The sequence below is a fragment of the Thamnophis sirtalis genome, unplaced genomic scaffold, assembly GCF_051295495.1.
Source record: "Thamnophis sirtalis isolate CommonGarterSnake01/CBP01778 unplaced genomic scaffold, rThaSir2_p1.2 scaffold_15, whole genome shotgun sequence".
Taxonomy (NCBI): domain Eukaryota; kingdom Metazoa; phylum Chordata; class Lepidosauria; order Squamata; family Natricidae; genus Thamnophis; species Thamnophis sirtalis.
Window position 1 is genome coordinate 6,783,724 of NW_028261395.1, and position 25,103 is coordinate 6,808,826.

The 25,103-nt window shown below is 45.0% G+C and overlaps 1 protein-coding gene across 1 annotated transcript; it reads left to right on the forward strand.

Annotated features, from left to right (window-relative positions):
• The first annotated feature begins 2,220 nt into the window (after positions 1 to 2,220).
• Positions 2,221 to 10,682, forward strand: DKK1 (dickkopf Wnt signaling pathway inhibitor 1). Its single transcript, XM_087701940.1, has 4 exons — positions 2,221 to 2,463; positions 2,588 to 2,765; positions 5,917 to 6,048; positions 10,099 to 10,682. Exons 1-4 carry the CDS (start codon positions 2,221 to 2,223, stop codon positions 10,347 to 10,349), a joined length of 804 nt encoding a protein of 267 aa, XP_087558066.1. The 3' UTR covers positions 10,350 to 10,682.
• Positions 10,683 to 25,103: the final 14,421 nt, after the last annotated feature.

The window sequence follows — 25,103 nt, forward strand, 5'->3', positions numbered from 1 at the left end:
GAATGCAACGTGTGTGTGTGAGAGTGAGTGAGTGAGTGAGTGAGTGAGTGAGTGAGTGAGTGAGTGAGAGAGAGAGAGAGAGAGAGAGAGAGAGAGAGAGCGAGAGAGAGAGAGAGAGAGAGAGAGAGAGAGAGAGAGAGAGCCGTGCGAACCCAAAAGCCTCGTTTTCTCTTCCTTCCCCGCCTTGATTCTCCCCGATCCTGATTGCGGGAGGACGCGGAGTGTTGACTCCGAAACGACTCCAAAACAACTAGAGAACACCGGTCGCGATTCGGGCCCAAAACAAAGGGGTTTTTCTCCGTTTCTCCAGGAATGCAACCGTGCCCAATTTTGGAAAACCATTCCTTTATTGTCAAAGAGACATTTCCCCCCTCCCCAACTCAAACGCCCGTCCCAAATGTGCTTTATTATTATTATTATTATTTTTCAAGAGGCAACAATTGGACTTTCGGGTTTTTCTTTGACGCCGTTTCCCTTCTCAACCAAGAAGCTTCTTCCGCTCTGACTGGATGGTGGGGGGCATGGAAGGATTGACCCTCCTTGCAGACAGCTGGGCATTTTGCCTTCTTCTTTTTTTTTTTAATTTCCATTTCATTCTATACAATCACATGTTTACTGTGCATAACCGAGGCATATAACATTGGGTAATAAACACAGCCCTCACTTATATAGAAAATGCCCCCTACAATACAAACCCAATATACCTACCGCCTTAGCCCACCGTACACCCTCTTTCATCCCCCTCCAACTTTCATTCTTCCTTCTCTCATACCCCTCTACACCTACTTCCCCTCCCCCTCTATCTAACCCTAACCCTATCACTCCCTCTCTTAATCCATCCCCTCCCTTCCTTCTCCTCCTCCTCTCTCTCACTCTCTCCACCATCCTTCTTCTTTCACTCAGCTCCTCCCTTCGGTATACTTCTATTACCTTCCAATATATTCAGTTTGTTCTGTTTTGACACTAACATTAAAAAGCCACAGTATACAAGTGCAATCATGTACTTTAGAATTTAACACATATTATATTTCCCCCCTCCATTGCCTTCTTTTTTTTTTTAGCAGGGCGTTAAGGTCACCTGGAGGCTTTACCTGCGTCCTCTCAGGGTCACCTGAGTGCTGGCAAGGGGTGCGCAGCCCCCCTTGGGACTGTTTGTGGTGCAGAGTGGAGAGGGATGCTGCCGCGTCCCTCGTCCCTCGGTGGAGAGGAGGGCACAGATGGCCTCTTGGAGCCCCCTGTCCAAAATAGGGACTTGGCTGCCTTTCAAAAGAGTGGGTGTTTGAATGCAGAGGTAGAAGGAGCAAGGGGCATTGTGGAGAGGTCTCGTACCTCTCAACACCCCCCCCCCTTTCACGTTTTTCTAACCCCACCCTCGCTTATCCTGCGCGCCCCTGGAGGCTTTACCTGCGTCCTCTCAGGCTCACCTGAGTGCTGGCAATGGGTGCGCACAGCCCCCCTTGGGACTGTTTGTGTTGCAGAGTGGAGAGGGATGCTGCCGCGTCCCTCGTCCCTCGGTGGAGAGGAGGGCACAGATGGCCTCTTGGAGCCCCCTGTCCAAAATAGGGACTTGGCTGCCTTTCAAAAGAGGGGGTGTTTTGAATGCAGAGGTAGAAGGAGCAAGGGGCATTGTGGAGAGGTCTCGTACCTCTCAACCCCCCCCTTTCACGTTTTTCTAACCCCACCCTCGCTTATCCTGCGCGCCCCTGGAGGCTTTACCTGCGTCCTCTCAGGGTCACCTGAGTGCTGGCAATGGGTGCGCAGCCCCCCTTGGGACTGTTTGTGTTGCAGAGTGGAGAGGGATGCTGCCGCGTCCCTCTGTGGAGAGGAGGGCACAGATGGCCTCTTGGAGCCCCCTGTCCAAAATAGGGACTTGGCTGCCTTTCAAAAGAGGGGGTGTTTTGAAGGCAGAGGTAGAAGGAGCAAGGGACGTTGTGGAGAGGTCTCCTACCTCTCACCCCCTTCCACGTTTTTCTAACCCCACCCTCGCTTATCCTGCGCGCCCTCCTCCCTCCTCCTCCTCCCCCCGGGAGAGGCGGGCATCCGAAAGGCGTGGAGCCTATAAAAGCAGCGCCAAAGGCCCCAGCGGAGACTTTCCCAATTCGTCGCAGAGTCCCTCCAAGGATACTCAGGGGAGGAGAAGACATCGCGCACCGGCTGGCTGCCTTCCTTCCTCCTTCCTCTTCCTCCTCCTCCTCCTGCCGCAGGTTGCTTAAGGCGAAGATGCTGGCGCTGCGCGGGCGTGGATCCTGCCGGGCGTGGACGGCCGTGGCCGCGGCGCTCTGCTTCTCCGCCTGGTTCGGCACCGCCACCGCCGCCGCCGGCGTCCCTTTCCACGCCAACGCCCTGGGCTCCAACTCCATCAAGAACCCGCCCCCCGGCGGCGGCGGTGGGTCCTCGCTTAGCGGCGGCAGCGGGGCCATGTACGACGGGAGCAATAAAAGCCGCGCCGGCGATTCGCAGAAGGTAAAGGGTCGCGGCGGGGGACCGAGCTGGGGATGGAGGGGAGGGGAAGGGAGGGGAGGGGGTGGCCCGGGGACGGCCCTTGGCTTGCCTCTCACCTGCCCCTCGGCTTCTGCCCCTCTCGCAGCTCGCCTTGTGTGATGCGGACGAGGATTGCAACGCCGACGAGTTTTGCCCCACCCCTGCCCGGGGGGGCGTCTCCGGAGGAGGAGGAGGAGGAGGGCTGGTGTGCCTGACCTGCCGCAAACGCCGCAAGCGCTGTTTCCGCAACGCCATGTGCTGCTCGGGCAACTTTTGCAACAACGGTACGTCTTAGGGTCCCAGGAAGGAAAGGAAAGGAAAGAAAGAGAGAGGGAAAGGGAGGGAGGGAAGGAAGGGGGGAAAGAAGGAAAGGAAGGAGGGAAAGAAGGGAAGGAAGGATAGAAGGGAAGGAGGGAAGGAAGAAGGGAAGGAGGGAGGAGAGGGAAGGAGGGAGGAGAGGGAAGGAGGGAGGAGAGGGAAGGAAAGGAAAGAGAGAGAGAGAGAGGGAGGGAGGGAAGGAAGGGGGAAAGAAGGGAAGGAAGGAGGGAAAGAAGGGAAGGAAGGATAGAAGGGAAGGAGGGAAGGAAGAAGGGAAGGAGGGAAGGGAAGAAGGGAAGGAGGGAGGAGAGGGAAGGAGGGAGGAGAGGGAAGGAGGGAGGAGAGGGAAGGAAAAGAAAGGAAAGAGAGAGGGAGGGAGGGAAAGAAGGGGGGAAAGAAGGGAAGAAAGGAGGGAAAGAAGGGAAGGAAGGATAGAAGGGAAGGAGGGAAGGAAGAAGGGAAGGAGGGAGGAGAGGGAAGGAGGGAGGAGAGGGAAGGAAAGGAAAGAGAGAGAGAGAGAGGGAGGGAGGGAAGGAAGGGGAAAGAAGGGAAGGAAGGAGGGAAAGAAGGGAAGGAAGGATAGAAGGGAAGGTGGGAAGGAAGAAGGGAAGGAGGGAGGAGAGGGAAGGAGGGAGGAGAGGGAAGGAAAGGAAAGAGAGAGAGAGAGGGAGGGAGGGAAGGAAGGGGGGAAAGAAGGGAAGGAAGGAGGGAAAGAAGGGAAGGAAGGATAGAAGGGAAGAAAGGATAGAAGGGAAGAAAAGATAGAAGGGAAGAAAGGAAGGAGGGAAGGAAGGAGGGAAGGAGGGAGGGAGGAGAGGGAAGGGGGAAGGGAAGGAGGGAAGGGAAGGAAGGAAGGGAAGAGGGAAGCAGGAGGGAAGGAAAGAGCAAGCAGAGCCCACCGTAGAAACATTTTTTTAAAGAGTCGGTCCGGGGAAAGGCATTCCTCAGCGTCCGAAGGATTATCTTTGGTTCTTTTGAGAGAAGGATTTTGGGGGTCCTTGGAAAGAGATCGTGTCCCTCCAGTTTGCTCGCCTGTCGTGCCTGGACACCTCCAGGTAGCAGTGCTTGGTAGCTCCATGATGGAAGGGACTTGCCGTCGTTCTTCTGGGATTCCCGGCCTTGTTTGCACTCCTGGGGTGGGGTGGGGTGGGTGTCTTGAACCCAGGTCTTCTAACTTAACGGGGTTTGGTGTTTTTTGAGCTGTAGGGTTTGAAGTAAAGAGTCCCGTCTTGTATCCCTTCAAGGAGAGTTTTGTTGTTTTTAAGGCCAAGGGATGTTGGCAAAAAAAGAGGAGGGGTTAGGTTGTAAATTCTAAGCATCCTTACTTTTTGGAATAAGGGGGATTTACAGTAGTCAGAATAAAGAGCAGTGGCTCAATAGATTAGACGCTGAGCTTCTCGATCAGAATGTTCAGCAATTTAGCAGTTCGAATCCCTAGCACCATGTAACAGAGTGAGCTCCCATTACTTGTCCAGCTTCTGCCAACCTAGCAAGTTCAAAAGCGTAAGTAGAAAAATAAGGGGCCACCTTTGGTGGGAAGGTGGTTCCGTGTGTCTTTGGCCTTTAGTCATGCTGGCCCCATGACCACGGATCATGGTCTTTGGACAGCGCTGGCTCTTCGGCTTTGAAACAGAGATGAGCACTGCCCCCTAGAGTCGGGAACGACTAGCACATATGTGCGAGGGGAAACTTTACCTTTATTTAGAGCTGGAATAGAGCTGGAAAGGACCTTGGAGGTCTTCTAGTCCAACCCTAAGCAGGAAACCCTATGCCATTTCAGACAAGTAGCTCTAGAGTCCTTTCTTAAAACTTCCAGTGATGAAGCCTCTACAACTTCATGAAGGCAAGCTATTCCACTGGTTAACTGTCCGTGCACTGTTAGGAAGTTTGTCATTAATTCTAGGCTGCTTCTCTTTACGTGTGATAATATAAGTTGTATATTCCATATTTGGAATGGGTTATGCAAGGAACAAGACATGCTATTTGGATTTGTTTAGGAAGGGCTCTTAGAATTCTGCAATTATAAAGAAGCAAACATTCGTTATTAAATGTTACATATGGTTTCATGCATAAAGTTCCTTGGATACAGTTTAATCATCTCTTTTTCTCTGCATGAGCCAAAGAACATCTTAACCAGCATCTTTTTTTCCCCATCATGGGCTGTTCAAATTTAATAAAGTTCAAGCAGAACCTGGATATTTTCCCTCCAACATGATATTAAAATTTAATAAAGTTCAAGCAGAACCTGGATATTTTCCCTCCAACATGATATTACTCTAAAAGCTCTAAAGCTCTAAAACCTTTTTCTGAGGCTATCCTAGTATCTCAAGTCAAATTTTTGAAAAAAAATCTAACGAAAATATAGCATTAGTGCTTGGGCACACTCCTTGCTGATATTAAGGCGCCAATGTTGAGGGAAATTCCTATGATAGCAGAAAACCTGACCAAAAAGAGGTTTGCACCAAGCCATATATTTACATGGTTTGGATTTAGAATGAATCTTCTCTGTGATATGTAGATAGTTTTTGCCTAAGGGGAGAATCTGCAGTCTTCTAGCATCTGAATAGTGAGCCAATGTCCAGGAATTAACATATATATATATGTTTTTTTATTTGTGCTGATAAATAAATAAAGGGAGACTAGTATAGATCTATTTCAAGCTATTTAGCTCTCATCAGCTAGCCATACCCTTACTGGGATTTGAACCTGGGCTATATTGCACACTAGGCATACTAGGCAGAGATCAGATATATATATATAATTAGATTTTTACAACCCCTGGTAAGCCCCAATTATGGGAGGAAGCTAACTGCTTCCATCATCTGTCAATCGGCTCGTCACAAGAGTCCATCACGACAGAAACCCAATATTTTTACTGTTGCCTTTGTTATATTTCTGTTTTTTTTATTTCTGCTGATAAATAAATAAATTTTATTTATTTATCAGCACAAATAAAAAAAACAGATATATGTGTGTGTGTGTGTGTGTGTATGTATGTATGTATATATAGAGGTAGAGATAGATATAGATATATTTAAGTTAATATATATATATATATATATATATCTCCTTGGGAAGTTGATAGGTATTCATGATTTTCCCCACCTCCCTTATCAGGTATCTGTGTAGAATTTGACCATTTTCATTCTGGACGGTTTGAAGAGATCATCATAGAAAATTTTGACCATGCTACTTTGGATTCCCATGTGAAAAGAACCACAACTTCATCTCAAATGTACCACTTAAAAGGTAAGGCCAACAATGCGCTGCTTTTAAATCCAGAAAAGAATAAAACAGTTGTAATGTTTATTTCATTGCTGAAAGAATGTGCCTGATTTTGGGTGTGAACTTGGAGCCAAGGTGGCGCAGTGGTTAAATGCAGCACTGCAGGCTACTTCAGCTGACTGCAGTTCTGCAGTTCGGCTGTTCAAATCTCACCGGCTCAGGGTTGACTCAGCCTTCCATCCTTCCGAGGTGGGTAAAATGAGGACCCGGATTGTTGTTAGGGGCGATATGCTGACTCTGTAAACCGCTTAGAGAGGGCTGAAAGCCCTATGAAGCGGCATATAAGTCTAACTGCTATTGCTATAAAATATCAGCTGTTAGAGGACTCTGAATGCCTTCTGGAAAGCAATTCAGGTAGTCCTCGACTAATGACCCAAATTTTCTGTTGCTAAGCGAGACAGTTAAGTGAGTGTTGTGCTATTGTATGGCCTCTCTGCCACAGTTGTTAAGTGAATCACTGCAGTTACTATGTTAGTAACTTCTAAGTGAATATCGCTTCCCCCTTGACTTTGCTTGTCAGGTCACAAAAGGTGATCACATGACACTGTGAGCGTCATAAATATGAATCACTTGCCAACTATCTGAATATAAGTGTGAAAAAAACAGTTAAGTCACTTTTTTTCCAGTGCCGTTGTAACTTTGGTCACTAAATAAACTATTGCACGTTGAGGACTACCTACCTGTACAGGTTCAATTGCTGTTAGAAAGACTTTTAAGGAGGCCGTGGACATGCTTTTTGGTGTCCTCTTCAAACTCGTACCATTATGTGAGCTTTTAGTTATTTAGATTGGTTTTCAATGTCTGTTCATTTTTGTCAGCATTTCATGTGCATAGTTCTATGGGGAGCTTTTCCAATGTTCCAATTGTTCCTCGCAGACGACAATTTAATATGAATAGCAATAGCACTTGGACTTACATACCACTAGTATAAAGTGCTTTACAGCCCCCTCTAAGCAGTTTTACAGACTTCGTATATTGTCCCCAACAATTTGGGTCCACATTTTACCGACCTCAGGAGAATGGAAGGATGGGTCAACCTTGAACCGCCCAGAATCGAACTCCTGGAGAGAGCAGTGAGTTAGTCTGCAGTACTGCTTTCTAACCACTGCGCCACCATGGAATAGATCACTTCTCATAATACTATTTAGCTAGAGAATATGATCTTGCTTGTTTACTTACATGGCTCTCCTGTTTGCTATGAGAGCTTAAGTATTTGACACAGGACCAAAGGGTTTTATAGTTTGATAACTTGTGGCAGTATGTACGGCCGGCACACTTAATTATTTCCCCCTTGTGGTTGATACCAATAAGGTAAAGGTTCCCTTCGTACATGCGTGCTAGTCGTTCCCGACTCTGGGGGGCAGTGCTCATCTCCATTTCAAAGCCAAAGAGCCAGCGCTGTCTGAAGATGTCTCAGTGGTCATGTGGCTGGCATGACTAAATGCCAAAGGCGCACGGAACGCTGTTACCTTCCCACCAAAGTTGGTCCCTATTTTTCTACTTGCATTTTTACGTGCTTTCGAACTGCTAGGTTGGCAGAAGCTGGGACTAATAACAGGAGCTCACTCCGTTATGCGGTGCTAGGGATTTGACCCGCTGAACTGCCGACCTTTCTGATCGACAAGCTCAGCATCTTAGCCACTGAGCCACCTGGATGCCAAAGATGGAAATAGTAGCAAGCCAGGCTTTCTCTCTCAAATCTATTAGATTCGCTCAGCCTTCTCCATCTTTCTGCTTCCTGCAGCCTCTCTGCTCTCTACTCCCATTGCCCTTCCTTGCCAGGCTGCTGAAATGATAATGGGAAGAGCATCAGGTTGGTGACAGTTCGGTTCCACCACAAAACCGCGTTCGACTAAAGCGCGCTCGACGAAACCGCGTAGCTGACATCATCACAGGGCGACAACAGCGCGGAGACAGAAGCACGTTGTAAACGCTAAACCTAAAATTAACCCCTAAACCTAAACCTAACCCCCCTAAACCTAATCCTAAACCTAACCCTTAACCTAATCCTAAACCTAACCCTTAACCTAACCCTAAACCTAACCCTAACTCTTAACCTAACCCTAAACCTAACCCTAAACCTAAACCTAACCCTAACTCTTAACCTAACCCTAACCCTAAACCTAACCCTTAACCTAACCCTAAACCTAACCCTAACCCTAACCCTAACCCTTAACCTAACTCTAAACCTAATCCTAAACCTAACCCTTAACCTAAACCTAACCCTAACCCTTAACCTAACCCTAAACCTAACCCTTAACCTAACCCTAAACCTAACCCTTAACCTAACCCTAACCCTTAACCTAAACCCTAACCCTTAACCTAACCCTAAACCTAACCCTTAACCTAACCCTTACCTTAAGTTGAATCGGCTTGCTTTCAAAGCGCTATTTAAAGCGCCCTTCTTTCTCCGCGCTCGCTGTTGTCGCCCTGTTGATGACGTCAGCGACGCGGTTTAATCGGGCGCGCTTTAGTTGAGCGCGGTTTTGTCGTGCCACGGACAGTTTGCCATGGACAACTCGTCACAGTCAACTTGTCTCAGGACAACTCTCTGGGAGACAAAAGTTACATTAATATCAAAGAAAGGGTGGAATAGAATCATTAAAGCAAGGATGAAAAAAGAAGGGACCGAATGAAATGTGAATGACAAACATTAAAATGACTTTTAATTTTAAATAATTGAATTGTTAAATTATCCCACAGTGACTATGGAGATTCTCCGTCAACCAGGTCACGGATGTCCCAAAAGTGCTTTTTATTTTTATTCTCCCAAGAGGCAACTGGACTTTCTGGTGTTTCTTTGAGAAGACGTTTCGCTTCTCATCCAAGAAGCTGCTTCAGCTCGAAGCTCTTCCCCAGAACTGAAGAAGCTTCTTGGATGAGAAGCGAAACGTCTTCTCAAAGAAACACCAGAAAGTCCAGTTGCCTCCTTGGGGGAAGGGGGGAAGGACCTTTGGGACAACCATGACCTGGATGAGCTCCATAGTTACTGTGGGATCGTTGAACAATTCAATTACTTAAAATAAAAATTATTTTAATGAGAGTTGTCCCTTAGCAAGTTAATAATGCATAAGCGCACCAGCGTGCTTACCATCCCTATCCTACATCTACTTGTATTTATTTTTGTTCATATCCATGTTTATATTTATATCTGCTATCTTGTACATGTTTGACAAACTAATACTAGTACTTGAGAGACCGCCTGCTGCCAATTACCTCCCAAAGACCCATTAGATCACACAGGGTCGGCCTCCTCCGGGTTCCGTCTACCAGCCAATGCCACCTGGCTACTACCCGGGGGAGGGCCTTCTCTGTGGCAGCTCCGGCTTTTTGGAACGAACTCCCCGCAGAGATTCGGACCCTCACCTCTCTCCAGGCCTTCCGAAAAGCCGTCAAAACCTGGCTTTGCCGGCAGGCCTGGAGGTGATGAGTTCCCTCCCCTCTTGACTTGTATGGTTGTGTAATTCGTGGCTATTTTAACTACTTGTATTGTGTTCTATGTTTCCCTTTTTCCCCTTTGAGTTGTTCGCCGCCCTGAGTCCCTCCCGGAGAAGGGCGGCATACAAATAAAATAAATCTAAATAAATCTAAATCTAATAAATACAAATAATAATAAAAAGAAGTTGGCCGCAGCAAGTTGTGAATTGTCCCATTCCGCAACAGCAATAGCAATAGCAATAGCTATAAGTTATATAAGTTAGACTTATACACTACTTCATAGGGCTTTCAGCCCTCTCTAAGCGGTTTACAGAGTCAGCATATTGCCCCCAACAACAATCCGGGTCCTCATTTTACCCACCTCGGAAGGATGGAAGGCTGAGTCAACCTGGAGCCGGTGAGATTTGAACCGCCGAACTGCCGAACTAGCAGTCAGCTGAAGTAGCCTGCAGTGCTGCATTTAACCACTGCGCCACCTCGGCTCAGGTTAGGGAAGGTTTTCAAATGACCTCAGTACAAAAGGAGACTGTGAACAAATATCCTGTACTCTCAACTCTCTTGTCTCTCTTTCCTAAGGCCAAGAAGGCGCTGTATGTCTTCGCTCCTCGGACTGCGCTGAAGGACTCTGTTGTGCCCGTCACTTCTGGTCCAAGATTTGCAAACCTGTCCTTAAGGAAGGCCAGGTGTGCACCAAGCACCACAAAAAGGGCTCCCACGGTTTGGAACTCTTCCAGCGGTGTTACTGCGGAGACGGACTCTCCTGTCGACTGCAAAAAGACCACACCATTAGCAACACTTCAAGATTACATACTTGCCAGAGACATTAGCGGGGTTTGGCTTTTCTTCGAATCCTGATGGACTCAGAGGGACCCTCGCTACAGATAAAAAAACCTTAAAAGACTGACGTTATTTTTTTTCAGAGTTTACCCTAAAGTACTCTGGCATTTCCCCCTGCAAACGGAGTACAAGGCATGTTTCTTTCAGAAACTATTTTTCAAGTGACTAATTGCAGTAAATTACTGTGTCTGTAAATTCTTGGGTGTGGCACTTAACTGTACACTGTACGGAATTTTAATTTTTCCCCAAAGTGCTGCATGATGTCTATTCTGACATGCGTTAATACACACTGGTTTTATTATATTGAGCGTAAGCATTGTTTGGTGGCAAGTTTAATAAAATCTTTTAAATATGCCTTCTTCTCTGGTGATCTGATGTTTAATTAGGAAAGGCTTGATTGATTGATTGACTTAGATGGCAGACTCCAGTGTGCAATACTTGAGAGACCGCCTGCTGCCAATTACCTCCCACAGACCCATTAGATCTCACAGGGTTGGCCTCCTCCGGGTGCCATCTACCAGCCAATGCCACCTGGCTATTACCCGGGGGAGGGCCTTCTCTGTGGCAGCTCCGGCCCTCTGGAACGAACTCCCTGCAGGGATTCGGACCCTCACCTCTCTCCAGGCCTTCCGAAAAGCCGTCAAAACCTGGCTTTGCCGGCAGGCCTGGGGGTGATGAGTTCCCTCCCCTCTCGACATGTATGGTTGTGCGACTGTTGCTTACTTTTACTATTTGTATTTTGTTTTTTATGTTCCCCCTTTTTTCCCCCTTGAATTGTTTGCCGCCCTGAGTCCTCCCGGAGAAGGGCGGCATACAAATAATAAAATTCCATTCCATTCCATTCCAATATGGGAGTCCAACAATTCGACAAAATTCTGAAAGTCAGGCTAACTTAGACTGGAGGTATGTGGTGTTGGATTCTTGTAAATCAGCAAGCAATACTTTGCTTGAAAGACTTAATAATTCCAGTTCACACATTGTGTAAAGATGTGGTAGCCTTTGTATTAGCCTGACTTAAGTCAATGGTGGCTTGCTTGATAAATTATGTTAAAAATGAACCCTGGTTTTTGCACAATGTTGGAGCCGGGCCATTCTTTTTGTAAATGGCAGAGGAGCGTGGCACGACAAAACCACGCTCAACTAAAGCGCGCCCGATTAAACCGCGTCGCTGACATCATCAACAGGGCGACAACAGCGAGCGCGGAGAAAGAAGGGCGCTTTAAATAGCACTTTGAAAGCAAGTTAAGGTAAGGTTTAGGGTTAGGTTTAGGGTTAGGTTAAGGGTTAGGTTTAGGGTTAGGTTAAGGGTTAGGGTTAGGTTTAGGGTTAGGTTAAGGGTTAGGATTAGGTTTAGGGTTAGGTTAAGGGTTAGGTTTAGGGTTAGGTTAAGGGTTAGGTTTAGGGTTAGCTTTAGGGTTAGGTTAAGGGTTAGGGTTAGGTTTAGGGTTAGGTTAAGGGTTAGGTTTAGGGTTAGGTTAAGGGTTAGGTTAAGGGTTAGGTTTAGGGTTAGGTTAAGGTTTACGGTTAGGTTTAGGATTAGGTTTAGGGTGTTAGGTTTAGGTTTAGGTGTTAATTTTAGGTTTAGCGTTTATAGCGTGCTTCTGTCTCCACGCTGTTGTCGCCCTGTGATGACGTCAGCTACGCGGTTTCGTCGAGCGCGCTTTAGTCGAACGCGGTTTTGTGGTGGAACCGCAGAGGAGTTACGACATAAAGCAAGCAAGGCCTTACATACATAGATACTCCTTTACAGATAAAAAGCTATTGGTCTGCAATCTGAAGACTTAGCATTAAAGTTAGAACAAGCTAAGCTTCTATGAAAAATGAAACAGATTTCACGGGTCGGCTGATAACCACGCATGGATGCCAATCCTGAGCATTGTAACGTGTTGCATTTAACCTGCTGTAAAGAAAGTTTACTTTTGAAGGTTATTTCACTGATTTTGCCTTCATTGTGACAAGTGACCGATTAGTGATATCTACTGGCCTGTATATGAAAATAATTTTATATGGAACTCTTTGCTCTCAGAAAGTTGTTTTTCCCCTCCAGGACTTGGATAAATTGGCATAATTTCTCCAATTCTGGTACATGATTTATGTACTGTATCTTTTTATAGGAACTTAAGTACTATAAATAGGTATAAATCTCAAACTGATAGAAAAGCTCTTTTTTTAAAAAAAAGAAAAAATAGATTCTCCTTCAGTCAAAGTAACCCCAAAGCAATATTTAGTGCTGCTGAAAACAGCTGGGATTCACCTGCCTCCTAAATAGGCCATTTTAGAAAATCAAACAACTCTTGAAATTCAGCCAAATTCTGATGCTTGTCAAAACTTTCTAAGATTGTTGGGCAATTTACGAGTGTTCCTTGAGAAGGAGGGGTGAGGACATTATTGTGCTTTGCTTTGATCATTATGAACTGTGTTATGTATGTTTTATCCGTCTGCAGGGGTATCAAAACTCAAGGCCCCGGGGGCTGGATCTGGCCCACAGGATACTTACATCTGGCCCGTAGGGCCGCCCTGGAAACAGTGAAGGCGTGCTGTGCTTCTGCCAGAGAAAATGGGCCCCTGAGCTCCGTTTTCAGCTGCCACGGCCTCCTGCAACCCTCTTGTCAGTGAAAATGGAGCTCCGGAGTGGCGCATGAAGCCCTCCTGAGCTCCGTTATCACTGGCAAAGGGTTGCAGGAGGCAGTGGCAGCAGAAAACGGAGCGCAGGGTTTCTCGCCCCGTTCCAACCGGTTCGGTTGGAACGGGGCCGGCGGCGTCCTCGTGCACGCGCGCAGTGCACGCATGCATACTAGCGCCTGTGCGATGCTCCAGCTGCTCCTGGAGGATCGCACAGGCACTGTATGCATTCTGCGCATGCGTGGAAGCGCAGAACTCGTCAAAACCGGGTAAGAAACGCGGGCGGGCGGGCGGGTGGATCCTTCGGCGTTCCCGGAAGTTACTTACTTCTGGGTTCGCCGACCAACCGGTTCGCGGGGATCGCCGCGAACTGCCTGAAACCCACCCCTGGCAGGAACCCATTTTTGCTGGCAGAGCACTTGGGCCAGCACAGGGGCCCCTGGCACGAGTGACATCGAGCTGACCATGCTCACCCTGTTCCACATCCCCCCCCCTTCGAGGTCAAACACGGCTCTGATGCAGCCCTCAATGAAATCAAGTTTGATACTCCTGGTCTACCCGTTTCTGCCAAAAGACAGCAACTGAAATATTTCACAGATCCCCACCAACTGGTCTCGAATGTGCCACCACAGGTCATGGAGTCACGACAGATCGGGGCGGCCTGTATACTCTACAGTTTTTTAAAAAAATGTAAGCTGGCTAGCTTTATTGCTATTTCTCCAACATGGATTCCATCCAGTGGTGGGTTTCAAATTTTTTGGGAACCTACTCTGTGGGTGTGGCCTCCTTTGTGGGAGTGGCTTGCTGGCCATGTGACCTGGTGGGAGTGGCTTGCCGGCTATGTGTTCTCTCTCTCTCTCTCTCTCTCTCTCTCTCTCTCCTTCCTTCCTTTTGTCTCTCTGTCCCTTTTTTCTTTTTTCTTTCATCTCTCTCTCACTCTTTTTCTTTCTTTTTTCTCTCTTCTTTATTTATTTCTTCCTTCCCTTCTTTTTCTCGCGCTCTCTGTGTCAGTCTGTGTGTGTGTGTGTGTGTGTGTGTGTGTGAGTGGTGGGTTTCAAAAAATTTCGGAACCTCTTCTGTAGGTGTGACCTGCTTTCCGGGTCCACTGGTGCAACCTCTTCTAACCGGTTCGGTAGATTTGACGAACCGGTTCTACCGAACTGGTGCGAACTGTTAGGAACCCACCTCTGATTCCATCCTTTCCCCCAATTTTTCAAGAACGTAGGCTAAAACCTCATCGTTATGATCGATGGGTTTCCTTTGGCAACTGGTGCGCGCAAGCAGATCTGTGTGTTTCTCTCCTCAATCTGACTTTTATCTCATTCCCTGAGCTGGAGCGCTTTCCTCAGACTCTTGTCAGCACGATATCAAAGCACAGGAAACACAGTTATTATCACTTCTTCTAATGGAGTGGAGCTAAACATTTCAAGGGGGGGGGAAGCTCCTAATTGCTCCTCCCTTTGCAGGCCTCTGTCTGTCTCAGGAAGTTGCATCCCCATTCGTCTCTGTAGCTTCGGTGTCAGGAAGACAGAACAGAGGAAAGGAAACAGGAAACCCGCTAGTTGCAAAAAGAACAGATCCCCCCTCCAAAAGGGGATCCTTAGGAGGGAAGGTGGCCAATTAAATGATGCCTTTTCTAACCACATCCTTCCTCCTCCTCCTTGCCTGGCAGTGTTTCAGATCTGGGTCTCCTTAGGAGAGTGGTAACTGAGTCTCTCTTATAGCCATGGGGTATCCTAAGGCTTATATGCAGAGGATTTTATTATCAGGGGTTAATGGAATGGGGAGAAAGGAAGAAAAAAGCTCAGTATCTATAAATAGGGATAGCACTTAAATACCGCTTCATAGTGCTTTACAGCCCTCTGTAAGTGGTTTACAGAATCAACATATTGCCCCCAACAATCTGGGTCCTCCTTTTATCGACCTCGGAAGGATGGAAGGCTGAGTCAACTTTGAGCCGGTCAGAATCGAACTGCGGATAGTCGGCAGAATTAGCCTGCAATACTACATTCTAACCACTGCGCCACCATGGCTCTTAAAGATAAAGCATCTTTAATCCACGCAACTATAGAAATGTTACACCTATATTAAGTATTCCTTGATGTACTCATTTGAGAATTATATCCGAAAATAAGCGTTTAATACAGGTAGTCTCGACTTAACATCCATTTGCTCAGGGACCGTTAGCAGTTACAATGGCACTGAAAAAAACGTGACATGACCATTTTTCACGCAGCCGTTGCCGCATCCCCATGGTCTCGTGATCAAAATTCAGATGATTGGAAACTGGTATGTATTTATTATGGTTGCAGACTCCTGGGGTCAAGCAACATCAGCCTGGGACCATTAAAAACCGTCTGGCTAACTTAACAATTTTAGGGATTCACTTAACAGCTATGACAAGAAAGATTGATAAATGGAGCAAAACTCAACAGCAGCTTAGCAATGGAAATTTTGAGCTCGGTTATGGTGATAAGTCCAGGACCTATGACTATAACTGAGCTCAACATTTCAATATGATGTTCAATATGATAACAGCTAGAACATAGAATAATAATACCACATACCATACATCACTTAGACTTATACGCCACTTCACACTGCTTTACTGTTGTAACATAATTCTTTGTGTAGGTGTGGGTCACCCATGGCCCAGTGCATAACGGGGCATGCGCGGCCACACTGAACCCCATAGGAAGAAACAAACTCCTAAAGAACTTAACATCCTTATAGTATTCCATAACATCCTAATATCCTGATAGTGAATAACATAACATCCTGAGGTTCACTCTAGATGTGCCTTACCCAACGACTCCAGGATTTGACCATATATAGGCAAAACTTCCCTGAGCAGTAGATTAGAAATTGTAGTTTTACAGGCTGTCTTTAATCACATGCTGATTGCTGATTGCTCCTCCTGCCTTTGTCCGATCTCAATAAAAGGGGCTCTCAGACCCCCAATCTGGGTCGCTCCATCCCGAGAAAGATCGTGTCCGTGTCTTTTCTCCACATTGGCCTCATGGACGAACCACGGGAACATCACACTTTACAACCTTCAGAGTGGTTTTCAAATGTCAGCTTCTTGCCCCCAACTATCTGGGTCCTCATTTTACCAACCTCGGAAGGATAGAAAGCTGAGTCAACCTGAATCCAGTGAGAATCAAACTGGCAAACTGCTGGCAGCTGGCAGTCAGCAGATGTAGCCTGCAGAATTGCATTCCAATCACTGTGTCACTACGGCTCTTGAGTTGGAAGGACCTTAGAGGTCTTCTACTCCAACACCCTGCTTGAGCAAGAAACCCTAAACCATTTCAGATGAATTATTCTCTTTTTGAAAGCCTCCAGTGAGGGAATATCCGCAATATCTGAAGGCAAGTTGTTCCATTGGTTGATTGATCTCACCATTGGGAAATTTCTCCTTAGTTCTAGATTGCTACTCTCCTTGGTTAGTTTCTATCCATATTTTTCTCGAAAGAACCTGATCAAGTTGTTTTTTTTAATGACATAGATCACCGGAAGTAGCATTTAAATAATTGAAAAGGAGTATATTCCTCTTTTGGCTTGCGTATGATTACTCTGAAGTAAGTCCTATTGGACTTTTGCAGTGCAAATCTCTACACGAAGATATAATTGTCAAGAGGAATGGTTGTATGCATGCCTGACCTTAGGCCAGGACAATTTTAACCTGGTTTGTTCAGCTAAGCAGTTAAGCTGCAACATCTGGGTTCATGCGTCATATTACCACCCCACCAAAACAAGCAATATTATGACAACATTATAAATAAAGCCAGCCAATAACTTTAAACATCCCCACAGAACTGGGCTGTTCAATTCAGTAAAATATCTGAATTATTATTATTACCCCGTGCTTTTGGCGTGGCTTAAAATGATCCCTTTAATTTGGATATGTCTTACACGGCTATAACTTGTTGACAAATGTTAAAACAAACGTTGCATGAACAAGCTTGAAACCACCGCAATCGTTATTCCTGTGAGTTTTTCCATTTCCATTTCTTTACTTCTTTTTTTTTCTCCCCCATTGTGTCATCCTATGTAAAGTTCTGCTTGTTATGGAAACCATATTGGCAGATTGGTGTGGGTTTTCTTCCAGCTGTGGCTTCTTTTTGAAGGCAGTTATAATTTTTATGAGAACAGCCGGTATAATAGCTTGTAAAGACTTAAAGCACTCCGTCTCACGTGACTTTAGTTCCCTTGCATCCTGTTTCAAACTGCACTTATTTCCTTCAAATTTGAACTTCCACATCCAACAAGCACATCGGTGGAACTAAATTCTGTTGCCAGTCAAAACAGTACAGAAGTTAGTACTGCGGTGAGTGCCACACGCAATACTTCTTGAGGCTCTCTGCGCTTGACTATTTGCTTACAGACATTTTATTACATCACCAGTAAAGTTGGGAATAACTCCTTACACTCCATACTTATTACCCCGCACTCCCTAGCACTGATGATGATAGCTAGTTAGGTAATAAAATGCCTACAAACAGCCAACCAAGCTCAGAGGGAATTAGAGGCTCCACAATTCAGTTCTGAGCTACATATATTCTTTTCTATATACAATGGTTTTCAAGCTAGGAGAGGCAGTTCTTACTTCCTAAAAATGCAGTCCATAAAGTCCATTTCTTCTGAAGAGTAAAATAGGTGTTTGAGTAGAGGGAGTGTGTATGTTATATACAGTGGTGGGTTTCTAAAATTGTTCGAACCTACTCTGTGGGTGTGGCCTCCTTTGTGGGAGTGGCTTGCCACCCATGTGACCGGATGGGAGTGGCTTGCCGCCCATGTGACCGGATATGACAATGCCGACGACACTTGTCAGAGCCATCTTAAATTACCTGCATGCATAAGAATAGGATGTCAACTTGTTTTTTAAAAGGCATCTTTGGTTTGCGTTAAAACAACTTCAACACACGCAATGTTCTGATTGCACCACAAACGCAGTCGTCATCCTTACCTTTCACAGAGGCCCTGAGTTTTATAAATAGGAGCATGATAGTGTAGAATCATCATATCCAAGGACCAGTGGTGGGTTTCAAAAAATTTTGGAACCTCTTCTGTAGGTGTGGCCTGCTTTCCGGGTCCACTGGTGGAACTTCTTCTAACCGGTTCGGTGGATTTGACGAACCGGTTCTACCGAATAGGTGCGAACTGGTAGGAACCCACCTCTGGTTATATAAGTAGTCAGGTATCTTGTCTCGACTGGGAAGTATTAATTTTATCTGATAATTTCAGAATACCAAAAATGCTGCAGACTCCAGGGCTGTTTTTTTTTTTCATGGGAAGAAAATATAGATCTTCTTCGATGGGATTTTTCTTAAACAGATATTCCTCCTACCTGTCTTAATTTTCAAGAAAAAAAAATAACATTGTTGCTCAACTGGAGTCAAGGTCGGTTTGCTGGTGTCTTATTGATTGAGATACCTTAAATATATTTTATTACTTTGAAAACCTATTATTTCTATTTTAATTGACCACAGAATGTTTATTTGTTTAAAGGGCCCATGCTCTAGCATACTAGGAAGTATGTCTTCCTCCCATTCAACAACTTGAGTTCAGAGTTTCATAGTGACATTTTATCTAGAAATTCTATCTATCTATCTATCTATCTATCTATCTATCTATCTATCTATCTATCTATCTATCTATCTATCAATCATCTATCTATCTATCTATCTATCTATCTATCTATCTATCTATCTATCTATCTATCTATTTATCTATCTATCTATCTAGTGTCACAACCCCTGGTATGCCCCAATTATGGGAGGAAGATAACTGCTTCCATTCTCTGTCCATCGGCTCGTCACAAGAGTCCATCCAGACAGAAAGCCCAATATTTTTACTGTTGCCTTTTGTTACATTTGTGTTGTATTTGTGCTGATAAATAAATAAAGGGAGACTAGTATCGATCTATTTCAAGCTATTTAGCTCTCATCAGCTAGCCATACCCTTCGAATCCCAGTAAGGGTATGGCTAGCTGATGAGAGCTAAATAGCTTGAAATAGATCTATACTAGTCTCCCTTTATTTATTTATCAGCATATATATATATATATGATAAAGGAAGAGAGCCTGTGGCCTAGTGGCTAATATAACTGCCTAATATGCAATACAGCACAGGTTCTAATCCCAGTAAGGGTATGGCTAGCTGATGAGAGCTAAATAGCTTGAAATAGATCTATACTAGTCTCCCTTTATTTATTTATCAGCACAAATAAAAAAAACAAATATAACAAAGGCAACAGTAAAAATATTGGGTGATGGACTCTTGTGACGAGCCGATTGACAGCTAATGGAAGCTGTTAGCTTCCTCCCATAATTGGGGCTTACCAGGGGTTGTGACTATATATATATATATATATGTTATGTATGTTATGTATATATGTTATGCATATATATATATGTTATATTTATGCTGATAAATAAATAAAGGGAGACTAGTATAGATCTATTTCAAGCTATTTAGCTCTCATCAGCTAGCCACACCCTTGTTGGGAATCGAACCTGTGCTCTATTGCCTCTTAGGCAGATGTGTTAACCATTGAGCTACAAAGCTCGACTCCTTATCAGGACACACACACACACACACACACACATATACATATGTTGTATTTGTGCTGATAAATAAATAAAGGGTGCTGATCAATAAATAAATTATATATATGTGTGTGTGTGTGTGTGTATATATATATATATATATATATATATATATATATATATATATATATATATATATATATAGAGAGAGAGAGAGAGAGAGAGAGAGAGAGAGAGAGAGAGAGAGAGAGAGAGAGAGAGAGAGCAAAAAAATAATAATAATATGGAGACACAATTTTTAAAAAAGTATTCCGTAAAAGGTAATCTGAAAAGAATGAGTAAAACGCAGTCCATTCAAGCCCTTAGGAACAGCATTCATTTCTTCATACATTTGCTCATTCATTATTTATTGTTTATTAAATGTGTTTTCAATTTAGCCATGGGACTACTCTAGGTGGCTTTCATGGCTAAGCTGGGATTTGAACTCATAGTCTCCCGCTTTCTAGCCTCGTGCCTTCAATGCTAGAACGAAGCGCATTAAGATTTTGGTTTAGTGCAATATTGTATGGCCATTTCATAAGTAGTTCTCACAAATTGTGCTGTTTGAGAATGCTCTTGAATGAAATTCCCCCTGGTTAGTTAGCTACCTCTATCCTTTTCTTTTTCATCCTTCTTCACCCTTTCTTGAAATAAGATTATATCACATGCTTTTTTTTTACTACTACTACTACTACTACTACTACTACTACTACTACTACTACTACCCCCCATATTTCCGTTTTTAATAAGAAATCTGTTTGAAACCTGTTGTTTGTCCCCCCAATCTTAAAAAGAAACCATAGCAAGAAGCACCAAGATGAAAGGCTCAACCAATTCGGGGTGTTTACAAGTCTTATTGGATCTGAAAGGCAAAGTCTCACCCAGTGACACACCGCGCTTCTTGTCCCCAATGCTGCGCAGGTGGCGCAATGGGTACAGTGCAGTACTGCAGACCACGTCAGCTGACTGCTAGTTCAGCAGTTCAGCGGTTCAAATCTCACCGGCTCAAGGTTGACTCAGCCTTCCATCCTTCCGAGGTGGGTGAAATGAGGACCCAGATTGTGGGGGCGATATGCTGACTCTGTAAACCGCTTAGAGAGGGCTGAAAGCCCTATGAAGCGGTATATAAGTCTAACTGCTATTGCTATTGCTAAGTTGTACTTTAAACAGGAAATGAAAACAGGCAGGAAAATAAAATACGACTATAATCCCAAAGAGACCTAATCAAAGCTTGAATTTGTGTCTCGAACAGGTGATCCTTGTACTCCACTGGTGTTCTTATGTTTCTGTGTGCTACAGTGGCTTTCCCTCCCATTTTGGCACCAGACCTCACCCTGCAGCTTTAACTAGCTAAGATCAGAAAATCCAGCCTTTTATCTTTTATCTTGCAGAGGGCCCCAGAAGCAAAAATCTCTTGACTTATTTCCTATATTGCTTCTTTGGGCTTGTTAAGCAGGGGATGTGGGGTTCAAGTGTGTTCAATTCATCTGCCGTGACCACCAGTGCAATCGTTCCGATGGTTGAATGTTATTTGTAAGAAAGAGATGTTTATTTTATTCTGATTCTCAGTCGACATTTGAACTTCCTTTTTGCTGCACATTCTTGACAAAGCTAAGAAAAATATTTTGCTGGGATTCCAAGTAACTTATTTAATTACATTTGGGCTTTTCCCCACGTGGTCTGCCATGGTAAGATGAGTTATTTTACCATTTCTAAAATGTTTTGTGTTTTGGATGCTTTGTGGAGAGTTGAAGGGTTTTTAAAAAAATAATAATTTTATAACACCTATTATGTCCTTTTCCATATTTTAAGGAATTTGGCTTTTCTACATGACTCTGGTGGGTGGGTGGGGTACCTTTTTATTATTTAGATCCATAAAGTTAGCTCTTAAAAGGCAGCTTTGATAAAAGAAAGGTAAAACATCAAAACTACCCATAATAATAGCGTTGTATTTACTCCGCACATTAACTATAAGATCTCTAAGGCGTTTTATCTAACGAATGTAAATAAAATGAGCTTCAAAAATAATATGTACCAAGATCACAAGCATTTTGAAAATTTGAAATTACTTCAAAGTTGCGATGAATTTCCTCCTAAGTAACTCATTTGTGTTTCCGGATGCAACCCAACTATTTTCTCAAGGAACTCCGGCAACGGTTGTGCGATGTTGAGATCCAGAATGCGATGTGCCCTTTTTTGAGAGTAAGACTATATTAGAAGTGTTATTAAATTGTGATTATGTAATATTTAATATCTGATTAGGTTAATATATGCATCATGTGAATATGGAATTCTGGCTGTTAACCAGAATATTTGCTTCCGCAAACATTAAGTCAAAGTGAGACCATTATTTTCCATATCCTCTGAAGCTAGCTATGCAATGTTCCATTAAGAGCCGAAGTGGAGCAGTCGTTAAATGCAGCACTGCAAGCTACTTCAGCTGACTGCAGTTCTGCAGTTCGGCTGTTCAAATCTCACTGGCTCAAGGTTGACTCAGCCTTCCATCCTTCCGAGGTGGGTAAAATGAGGACCCGGATTGTTGTTGGGGGCAATATGCTGACTCTGTAAACCGCTTAGAGAGGGCTGAAAGCCCTAGGAAGCGGTATATAAGTCTAACTGCTATTGCTCTTGCTATTGCTATTATAAAGTACCCTAAAATACACATTTTTTTTCAATTGTTTTAATAGGAATTTGTTCCTCCACCCCGACAAATAGCAATCACTGTTCCAAAAGTTGAATTTACGGTAAATCCTTAAGTCCGTTTCTTGAATAATGGTTTCTTTGATCTCTCTTTAGAAGTCACAAAATAGCAATAGCAATAGCAGTTAGACTTATATACCACTTCATAGGGCTTTCAGCCCTCTCTAAGCGGTTTACAGAGTCAGCATATCGCCCCCACAGTCTGGGTCCTCATTTCACCCACCTCGGAAGGATGGAAGGCTGAGTCAACCTTGAGCCGGTGAGATTTGAACCGCTGAACTGCAGATAACAGTCAGCTGAAGTGGCCTGCAGTACTGCACCCTAACCACTGCGCCACCTCGGCTCTTGGGTCGTCCTCAGCTTACAGCTACTTGTTCAAAGCTACATTGAAAAAGGTTATCGACAACTTGGTCCTTGCAACTTAACCCCCGCCACAGCATCCCCAAAATTCCCACGCTTAAAATCCAGGTGATTGGCAACCAGGATGTGTTTGTGGTGGTGGCAGCATCCTGGGTTCATGTGATCACCATGTGTGACCTTCCCAGGTGACTTCCAACAGGCATAGTCAATGAGAGAAATGTGATTCACTTACCAACCGTGGCAAAAAAAGATTGCGAAATCAGATGTAGCTCGCTTAACAACCAACCGGCCTAGCAAATGAAAATTCTGGTCCTAATTGTGGCGTAACGGACTTCAATAAAAAAGCTAGGAATGAGCCACTTTGTCTCAAAAAAGAAAAAATGGAGGAATGTCTTGTCTTGTACCTTCATTTCTGCAAAGACCGGAGATAGCAATATCACTTAGTCTTATAAACTGCTTCACAACCAGGGCTGGGTTTCAACCGGTTCGCACCGGTCCCTGCGATCCGGTTGGTCGCCGAACCCGGAAGTAAGTAACTTCCGGGAACGGCAAAGCCCCCCCCCCCGTGCCCGCGCGCGCCCGCACACCCGCGCCCGCTCCTTACCCGTTTTTTTTGAATTTCGCGCTTTCCACGCATGCGCAGAACGCCTGCGCGATCCTCCAGGAGCAGCTGGAGCATCGCGCAGACGCTAATATGCACGCGCGCGCCGCGTGCGTGCGTGAGGACGCCGCCGGCCTCGTTCCAACCGATCCGGTTGGAACGGGGCGAGAAACCCACCCCTGTTCACAACCCTCTTTAAGTGGTTTACAGAGTCAACCTATTGCCCCCAACAATCTAAGCCGATGATAGAGAACCTGTGGCATGCAGAACCATCTCTCCAGGCATGCCAGCTGTCGCCTGTTGCTCTCCTAGGTTTCAGCATGTACATGCGCGCTGGCCAGCTGGTCTTCATGCATGCAGGAGTGCCAGAAATGGGAAGAGCATGTGCGCAGCTGGTCTTCACGCTCACATGCATGCCATAAACCAGAAGGCCAGGTGACCAGCATGCCGGAAATGGCTTCTCGGCGTGTGCTTGCGCTCCAGGGAACTGGTCTTCCGGTTTCTGGTTCTCCTGCACGTATGCGCTAGGGAGCTGGTCTTTTGATTTCTGGTGGTTCCCATGTGCGCTCTCGTTTTGGCACTTGGTGCCGCAAAGGTTCATTGAGCGATCTAGGTCCTCATTTTACTGATCCCAGAAGGATGGAAGGATGAGTCAGCTTTGAGCCGATGAGAATCGAACTGCTGGCGGTCGGCAGAATTACCCTGCGATACTACATACTGAGAGACCGCCTACGGTCAGCAGAATTACCCTGCGATACTACTACTGAGAGACCACCTACTGCCAATCACCTCCATTCGACCAATTAGATCCCATAGATTAGGCCTCCTCCGAGTTCCATCCGCCGGTCAATGTCGACTGGCAACCACGCGGAGGAGAGCCTTCTCGGTGGCAGCTCCGACCCTATGGAACGATCTCCCCGTGGAGATCCGTACCCTCACCACCCTCCAGACCTTCCGCACAGCCCTTAAAAACTGGCTTTCCTGTCAGGCCTGGGGCTAAAGATTGCAACCCGCCTGAATGGTATGAATGTTGTGTTTTAATGATGTTTGTTCTATATGGTAAAAGTTTGTCCCCCCCCCCTTTTTTTAAGTTGTAAGCCGCCCTGAGTCTCCCCAGGGAAAAGGGCGGCATATAAATAAACTTAAATACCAAATACCAAATAAAATACATTCTAACCACTGCGCCACCATGGCTCTATCATTCCTTTCTCTCCATCCAGTCTTTCCACTGAAGAGTGCAACCTTGGCTAGTTAGGGAAAACCTCTAAGACTTGAGTTAGGGAGTCTAGGGTGCAAGTATCTCAGTGGTGGGTTTCAAAAATTGTTGGAACCTACTCTGTGGGTGTGGCCTCCTTTGTGGGAGTGGCTTTCCACCCATGTGACCGGATGGGAGTGGCTTGCTGCCCATGTGACTGGATATGAAATTATGAATTAGTACTTAGCTCGGTCCAAGTAACTATTCAGAAGTTAGTGGTTAGAAGCAATCGTAAAGCAAGATATGGAATTAAAACCAGAAATATTTTGTTGGCTATTTGAAAGGGAGTATAATATATATTTAATTTTACACATGTTAGCAGCTGCTGGAATTGTGTTTGCACAACAGTGGAAAAACAGTCACGTAAATGAATAAATATTACAATGTGCAGGAATAAATAAATTGACAATTAAAACCAAGAAGGCCTTGAATACTTTTTCACGTGGGATTGGTTTTAGCAATTGCCAACTAACGGAAACAGAAATTAGAAATCCAAAAGTATGAAAGAAAACACCAATTATGTAAGGAAAGGTCCCTAAAGTGTATAAGGAAATATTACTAGATCATTATTAATGCGTAGATAATTGCAGGACATTACAGACCCACCAATGGTGGG

Excerpts from the sequence above, each read along its gene's own strand:
- DKK1 (XM_087701940.1), top strand. The coding sequence starts at position 2,221 with ATGCTGGCGCTGCGCGGGCGTGGATCCTGCCGGGCGTGGACGGCCGTG. Across the intron at positions 2,766-5,916 it reads GGGCAACTTTTGCAACAACG|GTATCTGTGTAGAATTTGAC; the intron begins GTACGTCTTAGG and ends CTCCCTTATCAG. Across the intron at positions 6,049-10,098 it reads TCAAATGTACCACTTAAAAG|GCCAAGAAGGCGCTGTATGT; the intron begins GTAAGGCCAACA and ends CTCTTTCCTAAG.